Below are 18575 nucleotides of genomic sequence, written 5' to 3'. Positions count from 1 at the left end.
TAAGAGATACGGTCTGACCCTCAGAAATATACCGAAACATACCGTCACGTTTTCAAAGTATACCGTAAATATACCAATGAAAATCAGATTCCTCAATTTTTATATTCAGTCTAATGTTACTAGTTAACTAGGACCTTTAGTGCTAAATATATACTTTTATCCGATTGATGGACCAATTTTCTACAAGAGTGGTCCATTTTTAGGACTCCTTTTATTGGATTGCCTATTAAATGAGCTTTAAACAAAGAAGGTCAACAAAAATGTAACTTTATTTTACATGGAAACTACACGGTAATTACACACTTGCTACATATTATAACAAATTTATGGAGTATCTACCTTCGTATACCCTATTTCGTTTAATTAATGTTCGAATTCTGTTTTCCAAGCTACTTTGAAACTTAAGTGACATTGTTTTTATATATTCACGAATTTTATTAGATGCCTCTATATATATCTCGAATCCTCATACATATTCTTGGTATTAGTAAACTATAAAAATCGGTCATTCATTGGACCTTGGATGACATACAAATGATGAAATCATAAATCCCCTGGAAGGAAGTTTATAAAATTTCCCCTCTGGGAAATTGCTTTGGAAAAAGGAGGTATGGACAACAGGCAAAACGACACAAAAAATGAAATACAGGCCAGGTAACAAATTTTGTAAAATAATCACGTAGCGTACATAGTAAAATGTAAAATGTTGCGCGACCTTTCGAAATTTCCGAAAATGTTGCGAAGCGCCACTGTGCCATGTTGCTACAACACTACCACACAGTAAATAGATATGTGCAAGTTTAAAAAAGGAAGACGTGCTAAAAGAATTTCTTGCGTACGCTCCCAGGTCTTCGACTCTGGTACTCTCGCGCCATGAAACCGTTTTCGATTTTCTGTTTTGTCTGGAGCGCACACGTATTTTCACGTATTTTGCGACTATAGATATAAGGTCACAAAATAATAAATATTACAATAATAAAATTGCACATTTATATGCATATTTTGTACAGGTTCATTTCAAATAATATAAACATGCAAACGTCGTCGCGTGGCGGCAAAATTAATTTCCTTAGTGAGTGCCTGGAATAATTTGAATATATTGATCCGATTGAAAATTTTACAAGGCTGTCCAACATGGAAATTTTGAGAAAATTTTTTTTTTACTTTAGGAGATATGAGCTTAAAAGTTAACCATTTTATTCGTAAGTAGCAATTCACTTAACTTTTATTCACATGCTGTATCTTTCAGGTCGAACAAAAAGTAAATTATTTGATGTATTTATGTTTTCGGCTCTATTTTTAGATTTAGATATTGTTAATATTTTTCAATGAAATCAATAGGCTTGTTGGAAAAATTATAATTGTCAAACTATCAAAAATTTGGTGTTTTTTCAATTTTGATTTGATCGAAAAAAGTACCCCACCGCAAAATATTTTTTGTATGTTTTAAATGTTCTTTAAATATTTTTGATCCTATGAATACATTCCCTACCTGTGCAGCTTTGCGAACCAGAGCCGTATGGAGCGATATGTATCAGAACCTTGTAAAAAAATACAGCCAAATAGTGCTGTAGAATTTAGAACACAATAATTTTAATTAATTTTTTAATTTCTGTAATATCCATTTAAGTTAAAAATTAAATATAAAATGATCATCTTTAATAAAATTTACCATTCTGAAAATTTTATTGAGCAAAAAAAATTATTAAAATAGATCAACATTTTTCTTTCAACAAAGTTCAACTTTGAGAATTTTTTTTAAAAATTCTAAGCACTCATGCATTCGTTATTTTGGATAATGTTCCTTTCAAATGCTGTTTATTTCATGAAGATGTTGTCATTCGTCCATCAGTTAATAATTATTAATTTTAATTTAGCTGAAAGCTGAAATGCCAAATTCCTCACTGTGCGTCGTTTTTCGGCTTTTTGGCTGCATTATTTGACACTGGATACGAAACTGACAATACAAATATTTTTTATTCGCTGTGGTCAAAAATCAATCGGAAAGTCATTTTTAAAGGACGAAGAATCGAAAATAAAAGCATTGAATTAAGAAGGGGTATCTTTAATGAAAATATGTGAGACAATTTGGTAAAACTAGGTGTTGCTTGATTGATTTCATAAAAAACGAGTTAAACTAAGGGTAAACATAAAAACCGAACAAAAACTGATATAACCGAGAACGCTTTTCGATCTATTTTGCGAGCCGCATCAAAATCGCACGACTCAAGACGACTAAGAGACTGTAATTAATAAATTATATAAAAAGCATCAGCTTCCGGACGAAAACTTCATATACTCTTTGACTGTTAGAAAATTGAATTTTGAAGGGACATAAGGGTTTTTTATACCCGTTACTCTAAATGAGTATAGGAGTATATTAGATTTTTAGGGAAAATGAATGTGTGTAACGCCCCCCCGCTCCCAAGAGTGTGTGAGAGCTCTTGGTAATACAATGTGTGCGCCCTCTGGAGAAGAGCCATACTGACTGAGTATTGGATATAAATGTAGACTTCCCCCTTGTTTTTGTGGTGAAAATGGATATGTGAAACGTCCAGAAGGAATCGTTTCCGACCACATAAAGTCTATATATTCTCGATCAGCATCAATAGCCAAGTCGATTGAGCCTTGTCTGTCTGTCAAGGACTATAACAGCTAGAGCAGCGACATTTTATATCCATACTTCTGTGATATGTCATTGTTACAAGAATATTTCAAAACTTTGCACCGCCCACTTCCGCCCCCACAAATGGCGAAAATCTTTGGCATCCACAAGGACGAAAATCTGGGGCATCCACAAATCTCAGAGACTATTAAGGCTAGAGTAACCAAATTTGGTATCCACACTCCTGTTAGATCTCACTATTAAGCGTATATTTCAAAATTTCGTTCCCCTCTTTTTTTTTTAATTTTCGAGTTTTATTTCAAGCAAAAACAATAAAAATCAAAAGTAATAAATATATTATAAATATTTTGATCCAAAAATAATAAATATTCAATAAAAATCAAGAATAATAATTATAATAATAATTATTCATTAAAAATCAAGAATAATAATTATACAATAAAAATCAAAAATAATAATTATTAAATAAAAATCAGAAATAATAATTATTCAATAAAAATCAAGAATAATAATTATAATAATCATTATTTAATAAAAGTCAAAAATAATAATTACACAATAAAGATCAAAATTATTATTTTCGATTTTTATTGTATAATTATTATTATACCCAATACTCAAAATGAGTTTAGGGGTATATTCGATTTTTGGTGAAAATGGATGTGTGTAACGTCCAGAAGTAAGCGTTTCCGACCCTTGAAGGATATATATTCTTGATCAACATCAATAGCCGAGTCGATTGAGGCCTGTCTGTCTGTCCGTCCGTCCGTCAGTCCGTCTCTATGAGCGCCTAGTGCTCAATGACTATAAGAGCTAGAGCAACGACATTTTGTATCCAAACTTCTGTAATATGTCACTATTACACGTATTTTTCAAATTTTCGCCCCACCTCCTTCCGCCCCGCAAATGACGAAAATCTGTGGCAACAATATTGAAGATACGAGAAAATTAAAAACGCACAATCATAGAAAATTACCATATATATCAGATTGCCGAATCTGGATCGGATCGAATTATTATTATAGCCAAAAGTGAGAAATCAGTCGCTACGCATCGCCCGACGACACGCTCAGACTGATTTTCTGTATCTCTCGCACGCACTCTTTGTCGTGTCGTGCAATGTTAGCGCCGACTGGTGGAGGAGAGCCATATTGACTAAGTATCGGGTATAAATGTAAAGTTGCGGTCGCCGCAGCAACTCACAACGTTTCCCCTCGCTATTAATTACAGTTCCTTAAAGTCTTCGGAAAACACGTTTTATTATTTAAGCACTAGTTTACCGTAGAACTTTATATTTTGAGTCGTGCGTTTTATATGTGGCTTGCAAAGTAGATCTCACAGCGGTCTCGGTTGTATCAGTTTTGGTTCGGCTTTTCATGTTTTCCTTTGATTTAACTGGTTTTTTTTATGATATCTCTTAAGAAACACCTAGTTTTACCAATTTTGTTCACTTATTTTCCATTTTCAAAGGATTACCGATTAATTTTTGAGGATTAATTGTCGGCTTGCAAAGTCGTATTCATGTGTCGCCCTTTTCAAGAACAGAAATGTAAGTTATTTCAATTAACTCTTTTCCTAGTCTATTTTAATGAATATTGCTATTAGTTTTTCTTAAATTTATGCTAAATTGAATGAAGATTTGATACGGGTTCAAATACACTGTTTTCTTTTGATTGTGCTGTAAATATGAGTGCTTTTATGTAAATTTTTGGTGTTTCGTATTCAAGAGTCGGGGAATTTTTATACAGATTGAGTATCGGGTATATTTATGGAGCCGCGGGTAGGGCCGGCTCACAACGTTCCCGCTCCTTTATTTTGAATTCTTTCCTATTCTATTCTTTCGAATTTTTATAGTCAAATTACATATTTTGAGAAGCTATTCACCAAACTGTTATTTTGAATACCCTTATAGAATAAACGAATGAAATAAACGGATATATTTATGTAAATATGTATATATCGTAGGTAGAAAGATGTTAAATATGTTAAGAAGTCTTAAACTTATAGCTTTTTCTGAAGAAGAAGGAGCGACCCGAAGAGGGCCGAATTCCTCTGGGATCTCTCGCTAAGAATTCTGTTACGGTGTTTATGTTGCATGAAATGCCACATCACTATACGATAGTGCCGATAGTTTAATTTATGACATATAGATGGCTCTGCTACTATTGCTAAAATCAACAATAGGTGTCCATGAAGTCATTAAAGTCTTTAAGCATAAATTTGGTTCCCATTAGTTTTTTGGGGCCAAATTCTGGGTTGCATTGCGGCGGTGATAGTCTGTGATCTTAATATTTAATTAATTAATAATTATTTCATATTAATAACAAGTGCTCCCTCACATGTTGTGATAAGTAGCTTCTACATTCTACATACGAATTATACATTACATGTAGATAGCAAGCAGTGTAACAAGCAGCTCCTTAGCAACATTTTGGAGACATTTTCAAATTAACGGAGTTCCGTTTTTCTGGTGTCTGAATTGTACTTACACTTTTTTAATGTGCGTTTTGATGTGCGTTCATTGGTTCTTTCCTTATTTGGAGATAAAGAGAGAGAGCGCTGTACCTTTAAAAAAGGCAATCTCTGACACCCCTATAGAGTTTGCAGATAAATTGATTGGACATAAAAGTAACTGTGACATCAACAGACACCAGTCTAGCCTCGGGCCTTGCTGGTTCCACATTGAAGTATCTGGTCATTTCAGGTTAATCACTTTGCGGCCCCTCAATTTGCTCCAATAGCCGTGACTCTACTGAGTCAGTTTATATGTAAATATTTAGCTCTGAGCGCATCAAACAGAGAGAGAGAGATAGAGTAGATTTCGCGACTTATTGACGGAATATTCCATATTCCATAGGTATTTTTGTAGGTACATACAGACATACTTGGATGTCCGTTCCCCCTCACCTCCTATTGCGGGCCTTCTTATCACGGTTGCCTGGGGAAGAGTGTCTGTGAGAGAGAGAAAGAGCTTTCTTCTGGCTGTTACACTCATCTACACAAAAATAGTATTTCCCTTCCTATAGTCTCTTCGAGTACCGGGTAAAAAATATTAAAGTCAACCTTATTTTCCATTTACCCTTAAATAAAAGCCATTGCAATTCTCTGTAGTTATTTATTTACCGAATAATTTAAATTCACATTTATATAATATAACATGTACATTTTCATAATTTATATATATAGAATATACTCGTACTTAGGTTGTTGTGTAGTTTTCATGTGTATTTATATTTATACGTTGTTTGGTGTTACTCCCCAGTAACCCAGTAGTTTCTTCGGTTACAATAAGCCCATACACACCCAACATATTGAAGCCTGTGTACTAAATACACGTGTGTACATACTCGTATATAGGAAATATTGGAGGTGTATGCAGTTTCGTATATTTCAATTTGTTGTCTTCTTTTGATTTCATGTGTAAGTTCATGTTGTTCGGAGAGTTTCGTTTAAGTCGGAGGTACTTCAGCATTTCTTTTGATTTTGATTTTGATTTGGGTTTATTCATTTTTGAAAAGGATTTTAAAGCAGGATTTCGTGTGTGTATAAATTTATATACTGGCTTCTTAGAGTATGTCTTTTCTTGTATAGTTAACACGTGCTGTGTCCTTTTTCAAGTCTTTGTTGAAAATTGTTAAATTAGATACATTATGTTATAATTAGTAGTCGGATTATTTGTATATTTATGTAGTATGTATATAGCATGTTTTACACATGCATTAGTATCTTAAGGACATACATATTTCCCAACAACACCAAAAACACACGCATATGTATCATTATTAAAAAAAAAAACATCAGCAGTCCCTTCTTCCTCCTATCGCTCTTAGAAATAAGAAATAAGAAATAAGATGGCACGCCGAGTGGAGTGGTTGAATGCCTCGTTGTAAGTAGATGCATATAAAGCAAGTCGGAGTGGTTGAGAAATGCCTGTGGATTACCCCTTTTCGGGGCACCCCCTAGATAAACTCGTACTGAGATGGAAGGAATATTTAAGTTAACAATTAGCATAAGTTTTATGCCCTCTCTCTTGCGGAGCTGCGGAGAAGCTGTCGCTGTCGCTGTCGTTGACGAGAAACACACATGGCACAGCACACACCCATTCAAGTACACCTAGGATCGCATTGCAAAAGGACAACAGCAGGATGGCAATTTGTCAACTGTCGCCGGCACAAAAGAGACTCCACTCTCCACTCTCCACTCTACTCCTTTGGATGGTTTTTGTCGTCTGAGCCAATTTGAGGGAGGTTTCTTTCCTACATGATTGACGACCACTCACCTATGCGACCTACACGACCTACACGATACGGAAAGTATGGCCCGCTCCTTATGCGGTGCGGTATATGAATGTGTATAGTATTCATAATTATTTAAGAAATGCACACTTGAATGCCTCTCAGAAGAAGAGAAAGAAGGCTCCCTCCGCTCCTCAAGTCCTCAAACTGTTGACGTCGATTGAGATGTCAACGAGTCTGGTTGACATGTGTAAGTATTATGTATGTGCGATTACCATTTCTTTCATTTATTGTTTCTGTGCTTTTTGTCAGGATTTCACTCATAACCGTTGCACAAAATGCACAACAGAAACGTTTAACAAATTGCCCTTTCTTTACTGGAAATCTGTCAGTTTTCTTTCCGGTGTAGGAACTTTTGATTTGAGCTTAATGGAGGGTAAGTTCCCGCTTCGCTTGGTTGAAGCCTATAAACGAGCATAGCCGACAAATATACAAATATGTAGATTTGATTTTGATTTTTCCAGTTGAGATTTCAAACATTTAGTGGCTCAAACTGTGCAGCTAGGACTCCGCTTATATATTCTGGTTCTCGTTTAAGGTTCAATGGAATATTCTTTCACGGGTACGGATACGGATACGGATACAGGTACGGATACGGGTACGGATACGGGTACGGATACGGATACGATTACAGTTACAGACACACAGATACACAGTATACAGTTACAGATTTAGATACAGACACGATGCTGCTGCAATTACATATTTGAAAATCATAATTATTTAATGGGTGTCCCCCAGCATACTGTGATATTGTACGGATAGGATAATGTTTGATTCCAGCGGATGCCTGGACGCCTAGCGGATATAGTGCCACATGGCCGTGGGCTTGCGGGCATTGTTAATCATGTCGTGCCAGTGCTGGCAGCCGGTGCCGCTCTCCTGGGGGCCAAGGCCGCAACAGCCAATTTCCGCTGCCTCGCTACCGGCTCCAACCACATAGATCTGCGGAGGGAGATGAGAGGTGGAGAGGAATTTTCAATTAAAACAGGGCCGACATAAAATGACGACATAAAATTGGCTCGAATTAGCGGTTAAAGCCGTTAAAAAAAGGAGACGGCCTCTTCCTTCAGTTGACTGCCGCCGAAAGGTCAAAGGTTACCTCAATGGCCGCACTGTGCAGATAATTTGATTGCAGATTAAACGTGAACGCCTCGTTCCAGATGGGATTGGTGGGATCGTCCGACTTGGTAATGCTGGTCTTCTTCTTCTTGATGCGCTTGCCATTTTGAATCAGATAAATCTGTGAAGTATCCAGATCCAACAGATGAAAGAGGGCTCAAGCACTTACAGTCCTCTTCCCCATAGGGTGAGGGAACGACGAACCCAACCCACCTTGACATACGGCTCCTGTACAGTGTCCAGATTTCGGGCCTTCATTATAACAATCGTCAGACGTTCCGCCTGGGGTAAGTAGTTCAACGAGCACAGCAGCTCCGGTCGATCCTCCTTGGGCTTCTTAGTCCGCAGCAAATCTCCCCAGATCTAGGGGTACAATCGTATGATTAGTAGGCATTCTACTTCCCTCTACACTCTACTCTACTACTCACCTCAACCGACTTGGACAGGTCCAAGCCGTCAACGGAGAGGCGAACCTCCCCAATGATGTCGTTATGGGAATAGCGATCGTAGTCGAGCACCTGGAGGATCAGTTCCTTGCCCTGCAGCTGATCTCGCGAAACCGGAAACTTGAAGTGCTGGTCGAAGTACGGATTCGATTCGCCGCGATGGATGTGCGTCTGTCGCTTCCGGCTGTCCACTTCTGGCTGGAGCATCAGACGGACGTAGGGGTCGCGGAAGCCACCCTCCTCGATGGGGCTAAGATTGTGAGCTGGTGGGGGGCGGAGCGGAGCGTTAGGGTTTACATATTTACTTATTAACGCTCCGTACAAACCTTCAATCAGATGCACTGTCAGATCAAACAGATGGTAGTCGTATTTCACACGCAGGTGAAGCCGACCGACGGCGTGACTCGACTCCGGCGCTGTTAGGTAGACGGGTCCGTCCGGCAATCGATATAGGTCCGGCTGGAGCGCCCCCAAGGGAGACGCTGGACCCATGGCGGGATCCATGCCGGGCTGCGATCTTGGCGGTATCAGCAGCGGCGACAGGCAGCGACCCCCGGCCACGCCCACAACACGACTAGAGCCGCCCACAACAGCAGTGGCTCCGGCCAGAGAGGCGAGGCTGCTCTGCGAGGGACTGGGCGTGCGCAAGTCCCCCGGATCGGCGGCGTGAGCGGGACTGCCGCACCTGGCGTCCAGCGAGATGGTGCGCATCGGACTGGGCGATCGAGCCAGGTGGTGTGGGAAAGCCGGCTCGCTCGGCAGAGAGCTACGTCCGTCCGGTCCGAAGGTCCGTATTTGGGGGGAGGAGCCGCGATGACCCTGCGTTTCGAACATTCGATGATGAGCACGAAATGGTGGGCCACCGGGAGGGACACAAAGAAGGGCACTCACCGAATGCCGGGACGGGGCACTGTCCACGCTGCTCTGGCTGGATATGGACGGTGTGCGCTGCAGACGCGGCGGAAACGATCGGCTCTGGTGGTGCAAGTGCAAGGGGCTGTGAAAGACTTCGACGGGGCCGCGCAAGATGTCCGATCCGGCCACCGTTCCCGGTCCCATGTGATGGTTGACACCCATGGCCAGGCCATGCATCTGAGTGGGCGGCTGGATGGGTTGCGATTCCTTGGCTATGTTGACTTCCTGCGGGAACACAATCAAACATACAGACATTGAGGGGTTAATGCACTTCTCGAAGGGACTCCGCCTAATATAATAAGAACCTCCGAGTCCGTGGTCAAATCACAGCTATCGCTGCCACTACCGGCCGAAACGCTTCCTATTCCACTGGTGGTGGATGTCACGGACGAGGCCGACGGCGGCGGTGTCATCGGTTGTGGCGGCGGTGTTGTCGAGGGGCCCGAGCTGGGGGCTGCGGCTGCTGCTGCTGCAGCGGCAGGGGCTGTCTCGCCAGTGGGCAGGGTCTGTATGGTGCTACTGCCCGCAGTACTGCTCCCACTGGCACTGCTCTCGTCCCCGGAGTTTCGATCGATGGTAACACGCCGAACCGCACCCACGCGCTCCTTGGCCATCCGGGACCAGGACTCGATACGTTTGTGCGCCAGCCAACAGGCTGCCGGACCCAGGCCGCTCATCGCTTCGAATTAACAAGGACAATGGCTATCTCTATCCAACAGTGGTCCTTGGCTCTGTGCTTGTTCTGAGAAATGAGAAGGTACTGTTGCTGTGCTACATGGAACTGTTCGGCCAAGCTGGCAAGTTGGCTGCTCCAATGCTCCCCTGTCTACGTAGGCTCCCCCCTCCCACACAAATGGCAGGATTCACTTCCAGCGTAAATCCGATTAGGGAAATACACTCACACATTATTACACGAGACCAGGCCACAGGACACAGGACACAAGGCAAGGATGTGTAAGCGGATGAGAGAGAGTGCGGTTTCGGTCGGTTGTCAGCCTGGAAAGGGCGTTAATTCCGAGTATGCTCATGTAAGGACCATCAGATGTGGTCCACAAATGCGATGATCACTAGCCATGACAACCAACGAACCAGAGAGCACTCGAGGATGGTCAAGGGGGAGCCTGAGCTAATCAGTCGTGCACCTACTTTTTATTCTTTGCCTAATTATCCAGCAAGATGAAATCAATCACAAAAATCCCATTAAACCTCTTAAATCTCTGCAAAATGCCCCCATGCAAAACATGTCCGACCCGTTGTAACAATCCTTACAGTTCTGAAAAATCATTCACACTCGGAAAGGAAAGGAAAGCAAAGTAGGCATTCCTTGCCTCAACAATTCCCAAGCGAGCGATTTGTCTTACGCTCGAGATTTCGCTTTCGCTGCTGCTTTTGCATTCCTCTCCTCTCCTCTCGTCTCCTGTTCGCTCCACTCCTCTACCGTTTCCATTCCGTTGCCCGTTACGCAGCGTGGCGAAAGGCGAAATTCGAATTCATTGGCAGTTGTACACGCCCAAGTGCCGCCGTTTAATCGAAGGACCGAGTGTGTGCAACGTATCAGTGGACAAGGAGCCGGAGAGGAGGGGTTGTACTCGCACAATACAAAAGTGAACAAAAACGTATTTTTCAAGTATTAAATAAATTAAATGAAATTAAGCACGTGTAGCGAATGACATCAAAACATGGCAACAACCCAGAGAAGAAAGAATACTTCCAGAGAGGGCTCCCTCTCGCTCTCGTGCTCGCGCTCACTCTCGTTCTCCTTCTCCCTCTCCCTCTCCGGAAGGGAGTGGTGACATAGAGAGCGGTAAATGAAACGAACCGAAATCCAGGACCAACCCTCAAATTAGTTTGGATAATAAAACTGTGCTCTGCTCGGTCAATGATAAATATTGTCCAGGTCGCCTGTGCCGCACTCACACGCACACACGGAGGATGATAGCTCCGCTCCCAACGTGTCTGTGGCATGTCGCAGATCTGGTAAAAGGATTTTTATTGATTTCGTAGCGTTTCATAGCCGTAACTCGGGTAATACATCACTCTCTATGTTTTTTGGCTGTCATCGGTTTAACGGATGGCACAGAACACGCCGTAACCCGTAAAGTGGCTCTAAAATCGATTGATTAAGAAAACTGAACATCAAGTTTAGGATTAAAGCTACTCGTATACGGAACAAAAAGAGAAGAGTAGAATGGGAACAAATTGTTAACTTCAAAGCTTTAATAGGAAGGAGGAATACGGAAAGTTCTGTCCCTTAAAATGGAGAAATGGAGTCTTATTAAATGAACTTAATAAAAAGGAATACGAACGCTGTGAGAAGAGCCTTTTACACCCTATACTCAGTCAGTATATATGTGACCCATGATTTATGTAACTTGTACAATATATTTGATACGTAAGTACAAAATTTCGCGCAATTTTGCTCAATTCGGGATGGGGGAAATATCTTCGCGATCTCTCTCAACTTTGCTCTCATTTGTTATGAGAGGTGGGAGAAAGATAGAGAAAAAGAGAGGAACCATGTCGGCTAGTAAATTTTAAGTCTTGCAATCCGTTTAAGCTCTTACCACCTAATGACCTAAAGTCGAACTTCTCTATTATGTTCTTCCGTACAACGAAGGCGCTCACTCTCTTTCTCTCTGTCTACTCACACCTACACCAGCCGTTATATCTTGCTCTCCTCGTCCAGAGGGCGCACACTGCACGAGCAAGAGTGTGTGTGTAAGAGAACCGGCTATAATACTGATCCGATCTGATCCAGATTCGATAATCTATTAGATATGATAATTCATGTCATGTGGGGAAGGAAGTGATATACTTGAAACAGTGTGAGTCCAGGAGTCTGGATACGAAATTTGGTCTCTCCAGCTCTTATAGTCTCTGAGATCTGGGTGGATCGACTTTTAATGCTGATCAAGAATATATATAGTACTTTGTGGGGTCGAAAACGCTTTCTTCTGGGTGTTACACATATCCAAATCCACCCAAACTCTTAGAGTAACGGGTATGAAAATGTATCCTCTCAAATTACAAATTTTGATTTCAACTTGCAATATCAATCACATGTGGCACTCAAACTTAGTAATAACTAAGGATTATAATCGGTAACTTAAATTAAAAATTAAATTAAACTGGCAAAACAATTACTATGGGGTAATGTTGAGTAATATTTTCGTGGCCGGGTATCATACTCAGGATTCTGAAGTGCGAACACTAATCCCTTCTCGATCCCTTCGGCTATCAGCCAAGTGTGCATCAAGAGAGGACCCTCCCGTCCTGTCCCGTCCCGTAACATCCCACAGGAGTGGAGAGCACGAGAACTGCGAAAACATCAACGATAATTCCATTAAGATTCAGCCAACCGCACCGTTGCTAATTGACACCTATGTAAACTGCATTCAAAGCGATAAACAGCCAAGCCCACAATTTTCACAATTTTCACATTTTTCACCCCAAAATGATTGAAAAAATCCCTGCAAAAGTACCCCAAACAAAGGACAAAAGAGAGACGAGAGTGAGCTAGCCGCACCCTGTGGAAAGCATGTGGCATATGGAAAGGTGTTGCATGTGGCATCAACTGCAACCTATCATCACCAGCCGCCAAGGCCAAGCCAACCCCTAGGCCTCATCTCGAGTGCCCAAATATCAAATTGAAATTTTCCACTTTGTTTGATATTGTTAGGGATTGCCAAATGGGATTTTCATGGTTCGAGCAGTAATTTGTCAGAGTAGAGCGCATCTGAGCTTCGGTTTGCAACTCTTAACGTTCAACGTTCAACGTTCCTCTTTTTTGTTCTTTGCTTTTTCCTTTTCTACTTCCTTGCCTTATGAGCTTTCCCCCAGATTGAGTGCTAAACCATTGGCCGTGATGTGTTTGTATGCAGTAACACGATAAAGCTCTCAGGCTGACTTCAGACTGACACTTCCCTGACGTACTCTCGTACTTCAAACGCCTTCCCTAACTGAGAACGACAGATACTCGTGGATTTATGTGTGCAGCAGTCACCAGAAATGGTGGCTGCTCCGGCTCTGACGCAACTTTTTCGATTAAAGTGTTGTGCATCCGGCATTTTCTAATTAGTTCTCCAAAGTCATTTCAAACTTGTGGCCCCAGCACCAGCTTCAGCTCGTGGAAACTTTTATGAAATCCGCCGGGAGGGCCAAGACAACCTTCGGTTGATCGTTAACCTACATACGAGTATATTCAAAAACAATACTACGAGTCGAACCGAACTGGACTCGATTCAGTAGTAATCCCTTGGTTTCATCATGAGAGGACCTGATAGAGCCCGACCCACTAAATCGAAGCACAATAAGGCGGAGTGGATAGGGGATCCTTGCAAGGACAAGCTGTGTGGGTCGGACAAAGAGTAGCCTCCACGTATCCCACGGCATCCGGGTCCCATAGTTAATTTCCGCTCGAAGAAGAGAAGCCCGAATCTGATTAGCCACAAAGTTGCAACATTTTGTATGCGCCACGGCAAGCAAATTGCACTTACTTTGCCCCGGTATCCGTGGGTTGTCCCATTTGCGTGCGTCGAAACCGCAAAAGAATATGTGTACGGGCATGTGTTCAGACGTGAGTTTGTCCAGTGGAAAATGGTCAGCATCTGTTGACAGACACCTATGGGAGCCATAGGAGCTGTCCCTCTCTGTCCCCGCTCCCGGCCATTGCGGCTGTCGGTGGCAGACAGTTTTCCTCTCACCCCCGTTATGGCTGTCATTGTGCTGCATACATTTTAATCCTATTAGCACAATAGTTACTGTTATTTCATATTGCAGTAATTTTTCTAGATTGCTCTCCCTGCCACAGACACGACGCAGCAGCAGCAGCACCAGCGGCAGCGGCAGGAACCACATAGACTGTCATTCCTGTCTGCGGTGGCCTTGAGCTTGAGCTTAGTCAGCGCCAGCTCCAGCTCCACTCCCACTCCCACTCCCACTCCCACCGGCTGCACTCCAGCTGAAGGCCACACCAACACCCCTCCCCCCACGGCACTTTCAGCTGAGAATGGAAATGGAAATGGAAATTGTCATCGCTGTTGTGGCTGTTCTTCCTGTGGTCTGTTGTTTGTGTTTCTGCTTGTGTTTGTATACCCTTCAGGTGCGACCCCATAAATTCTCGATGAGAGTCCGCAGTCAATTCGATACATCCCATCACGAGCCGATGCAAGGATCTGGCCAGGGTATCGGCCGATTCGGTCCACGAAGGTGGCCTTTCAATGTTTGCTTTTTATTGTACATACACACTCGGACACACGTACATATGTATGCATAAATATCCTGTGGTATTGGTGGTTTCAATGGATGGCCGGTTGGTCAGGGCACTCAAGGTGTGGCTTTGCAGTCGTCAAATGGCTGAAAGCCTTTCTGCGTGCTATGGCCAGGTACCCGGGGCTTCGACATCTTTAGAGAGAGAACAATGCGGCTGTAGAAAGGTAGGGAAATAGCAAAGTAGAGCTGGTCAAGGCTTTGCCAGAAACAGAAACGTTTTGCATTCTATAAAAGAGGAGCCACAGGCCTACATTTCAATTTCAACTCCAAAGATGGGGATTTATTGCAGAAATTTGTACTTTGGCTTAACCAAAGTCATTAGAACTCTAAGAGCTCCTCTGATACTGATACTGATACTCCTCTGATAAGGAATATACCATATTCCTTAGGCCTTGGACAGCTGTCGGTGAGTGGGGAGAAACGACTGGACAACTCATTAAAGGCCCGAACCGAACCCAACCTCTGCACCCACCTAAGGATAATCCAAACTACTGCAAAAAAAAAAACAATTAGGAGTCAACTTTATTGTTGTTTTGACAAAGCCAAACAATTGGCCGGCTAACTTTTGACACACGTCTGCTAAGCCGTAATGTGAGCCGGGCTAAAACGGAACAGGGCACAGAACAGGAACACGGCTCAAATGAACAGCGCACATACTCGCACAATGAGATTTCCGCTGCATAAGTCCCTTGTAATCTTATTTAAATAATTGCGGCAGACAACGGAGGAGCAAAGACACATACACGGACCCGTGCATATGGAACCAGGAGAAGACAAAAACCAAATCCGCAAATCTCTGCTGCTGTCCATCGGACCATCGGGCGGGACGGAACGGAACGGAACGCTCTCGGACAGTTATCTGAACGTGGCCGGAAATTAAAATGTAAAAGAACGGCAGCTCATTATACGCTTACCTACACACACACAAAAGCTGGGACAGAGCGGAAAAGATGGGCAGGAGCTCGGACCGGGTGGAGAGAACGAGATGGGAAAGAGATTGCCCCAAGACTGCAAAAATGTAATTCATCTTGCACTTTTTAGTGGCCTATAGGATAAATTGTGCTGCGTTGCCGTTACCGTTGCCATTGCCCGCTGGCTTTTTATGATCCTGCCACACAATTTCTCTAGCTGGTATTGCCCTACATTTATGATGGAACGGCAACCGGAACTAACATCCCCACTTTGTTGCACGTCAGCGTCAGTCGAATCCGCCCACTGTGGTGCACTTTATTGGCTACAAAACTAGAGTTGATTGCGGCACCTAAACGGGGAGAGCTTGGTGCCAACTTGCTCGGAAACGCATCCCAGCAGGGGGAGCCATGAATGCTTCCAATGGATTTGGTTTATTGGGGAGGCAGCTGGGGTATTAGGTCGATGCTTCAACTCACTTGGCACAAACCATTGAGATAGCTTGGACTGAGCTCTTTTAAATCACATTATGATTTGTTTATTTGTATACCTTTTACCTTACACCTTATAGATGTGCTTTAAAGTTGGGGATTTTTCTATAGGATTGGTTCTTGTTCAATGATTTAAGGGGCAGGCTGGGGAAACCGAAATACTCAGAGTCATAATCCGATGTGAAAACCCATATTCAATCAGTTTTTCGAAGCTGAAGAAAAGCAGTGGAAAATGGCGCAGTTATTGTGTATTGTGCGGTGAGAAAACCCCGATCCAACACTTGTTTGGGTAGGGGCAACACTTCGCATCCAGCTCCAGCTGATAATCCGCTCATCAAACGTCAATACAGTTCGTATCGCGACTGCGGGAAGGATGGAGAGGGGCAGAGGGCGACCGGGACCAGGACCAGGACCAGTATCGAGTCCGGGTCCGCGTTCGCGTCCGGGTCCGGATGCCTGTCTGTCAACTTGTTTACAAAGGCGACGGTTGATGCGAGCGAGCGAGCTGCAGTTGTGGTGGGGATAACCTCAGACAGACAGACAGGACATCATCATCTGTAGCCACCCGGAGGCTAGAAATTAATCACCAATACAATGGAAATTGTGCGGCTGCAGTGCATCGATTGCATTCGGCGGTGGCAGCTTTTCCTGGGTGCCTCTGTTGCTGCTTCCATTTCAATCTGGTAAATGCTCGTCGCCCGAGGGCCACACACATGAGGCTACAAAGGGTTCGAGGGAATGTGTTTAATGCTATTTGCTCCATTCTGTTAGGGGTTTTTGTCCGTGTTTTTCTTTCGGCGAGAAGGGAGCCGCACTTAGAAGATCATATCCACAAAATGTTTTCTTATCTCTATAAGTATAAGTTGTTTAAGGCCATGGGGCGGGGGGAGCAATTGAGCAACCACTTGTGGGACCGTTCTGCTTCTATTATATTTGGTTGTTTCTTAAACTTGGAATAATTTATTTAAATCTTTTAAGCTCTTTAAATGTTTTCGGAACAAATGAGTGCAATAAATTTAGCAAATAGCAAGGTAAAAACAGGACTACATTTCCTGTTCCTGTTCATTCCTTTCCACTCAAGTTTAGAAGGAAAGGGTGGAGTTTAGAATGATTCCGAACATCTAAAAAATATATATAATATATTTATTCAGTTCTGTCTGCCCCTATGGGTAATGCTGCCATTTTTATCACTCCAGTTACTTGTCAAAATCTGTTAGCAAATTTTCTCTACTGACAACTCTGTCTGGCTTTGTCTACCGCTCCGACAAAGGCTCCTCCATTGTGGTTTTAATCGAAACAAAATCAAACTCAATATGGCCATAAACAAATAGTACAATCCGAGAAATGTTTCGAGAACACTTTTTGCAAATCGCTGTGCGAAAGGAGGCCGTCCAAAAGGATCAAAGGGAGCGCACCAGCGTTTCGGCAATTTGGCCATTTAACCCTTCGCAAATCAAAGGCCCATTGTCTGGGGGCCCGGCAACGAAAATTGCACTGCAATGCATTGACATGATCCGATTTGGTTCCCTTTCATAAAGACTGGGCTGGGGAAGGATACACACATAGATGGAGATGGAGATGGAGAAGGAGAAGGTGATGCTGATGGCGATACGCGTCCAAATGCATGTTGCGTGCATCCAAATCCAACCTTTCAGGGCCTGCCATCAATCTCGTTAGCAGTGAGAGAGGACTAAGGCTTGGGACAACTAGGAGACATTCAACGTCTTGAATTTATCCCCAGCCCTTGGCAACTTGGGTAAAACTTTCCAATTCCCTCAAGTGCCAGTGCTCTGACGTCAATGGCCTCTGTGTCTGTTCAGCTGCTTGTTTGTTGACTTTGCCCCAAAGAGTTTCAATTAGGCGCAACATTTTCTGTATTCAAAGTTTTAAATATAAACAGAGGTCATCCGAGTTGTACGTGTATACTCGTATTTATTTGAGATAGCCCAACATTGCGATGATTTCATTTGGCTGGACCAACCTGTAATTTGCGGAACAGTTGACCCATGAGGATGAGGATGAGCTTTATTTGAGTTTGAATTGCAGCTTAATTATAGTAGAAACAATTAAGAAAAACTACCAGCTAACGAAGTATTTTAGAATACATATTTTATCCGTGTTTATTTTTCTGCTAAATCTGTCGGCATCTCTCGCTTCTCACACCAACATCGTCCGTTACATGTTGCCAAAAAGGGTTCATGAGAAGGGTTTTATTATACGTTGAAAATGTAAAAAATAAACCAATAAAGAATCAAATAAGTCTGCCGAAACCAATCTAAAATCACACTAATTAGTTGTCAGTAAATGTTTTGTTTTCATCGGAACACAAGCTTGCAATCAGTTTTCCATTGCCCCGGCACCTGAAGGCCATTCCCATTGTCTCTTTTTTGATGGACAATTTAATTATTGGCTCAAATTTGATTGCCGTTTTTACTCCGGGACAAGAGCGCCAACTTTTTGCCACCCTGCCCCAGCCATCTCCCATCACCCATCTACCCAT

General features: G+C 42.6%; 1 protein-coding gene across 4 annotated transcripts in view; it reads right to left on the bottom strand.

Moving 5' to 3' along the window:
- Positions 1–5727: 5727 nt before the first annotated feature.
- Positions 5728–18575, bottom strand: part of Sytbeta (Synaptotagmin beta) — a 44014-nt gene continuing 31166 nt past the window's right edge. For 2 of the 4 annotated variants that reach the window (XM_015187116.2, XM_015187115.2), the window contains exons 2-8: positions 9710–10146; positions 9381–9629; positions 8816–9308; positions 8472–8752; positions 8257–8406; positions 8024–8164; positions 5728–7866 (exon numbers count right to left, since the gene is read on the bottom strand). In XM_015187116.2, coding sequence (XP_015042602.1) covers positions 7720–7866; positions 8024–8164; positions 8257–8406; positions 8472–8752; positions 8816–9308; positions 9381–9629; positions 9710–10081 — 1833 coding nt within the window. In that variant the 5' untranslated portion in view covers positions 10082–10146 and the 3' untranslated portion in view covers positions 5728–7719. The remainder of the gene's footprint in view (positions 7867–8023; positions 8165–8256; positions 8407–8471; positions 8753–8815; positions 9309–9380; positions 9630–9709; positions 10147–18575) is intronic. The other 2 variants (XM_015187118.2, XM_033384467.1) reach the window with 1 other exon arrangement.

This window comes from Drosophila pseudoobscura, chromosome X (genome assembly GCF_009870125.1).
Source record: "Drosophila pseudoobscura strain MV-25-SWS-2005 chromosome X, UCI_Dpse_MV25, whole genome shotgun sequence".
Classification (NCBI taxonomy): domain Eukaryota; kingdom Metazoa; phylum Arthropoda; class Insecta; order Diptera; family Drosophilidae; genus Drosophila; species Drosophila pseudoobscura.
The sequence above is the reverse complement of the archived record's forward strand: the minus strand, read 5'-3'. Positions and strand labels throughout refer to the sequence as shown.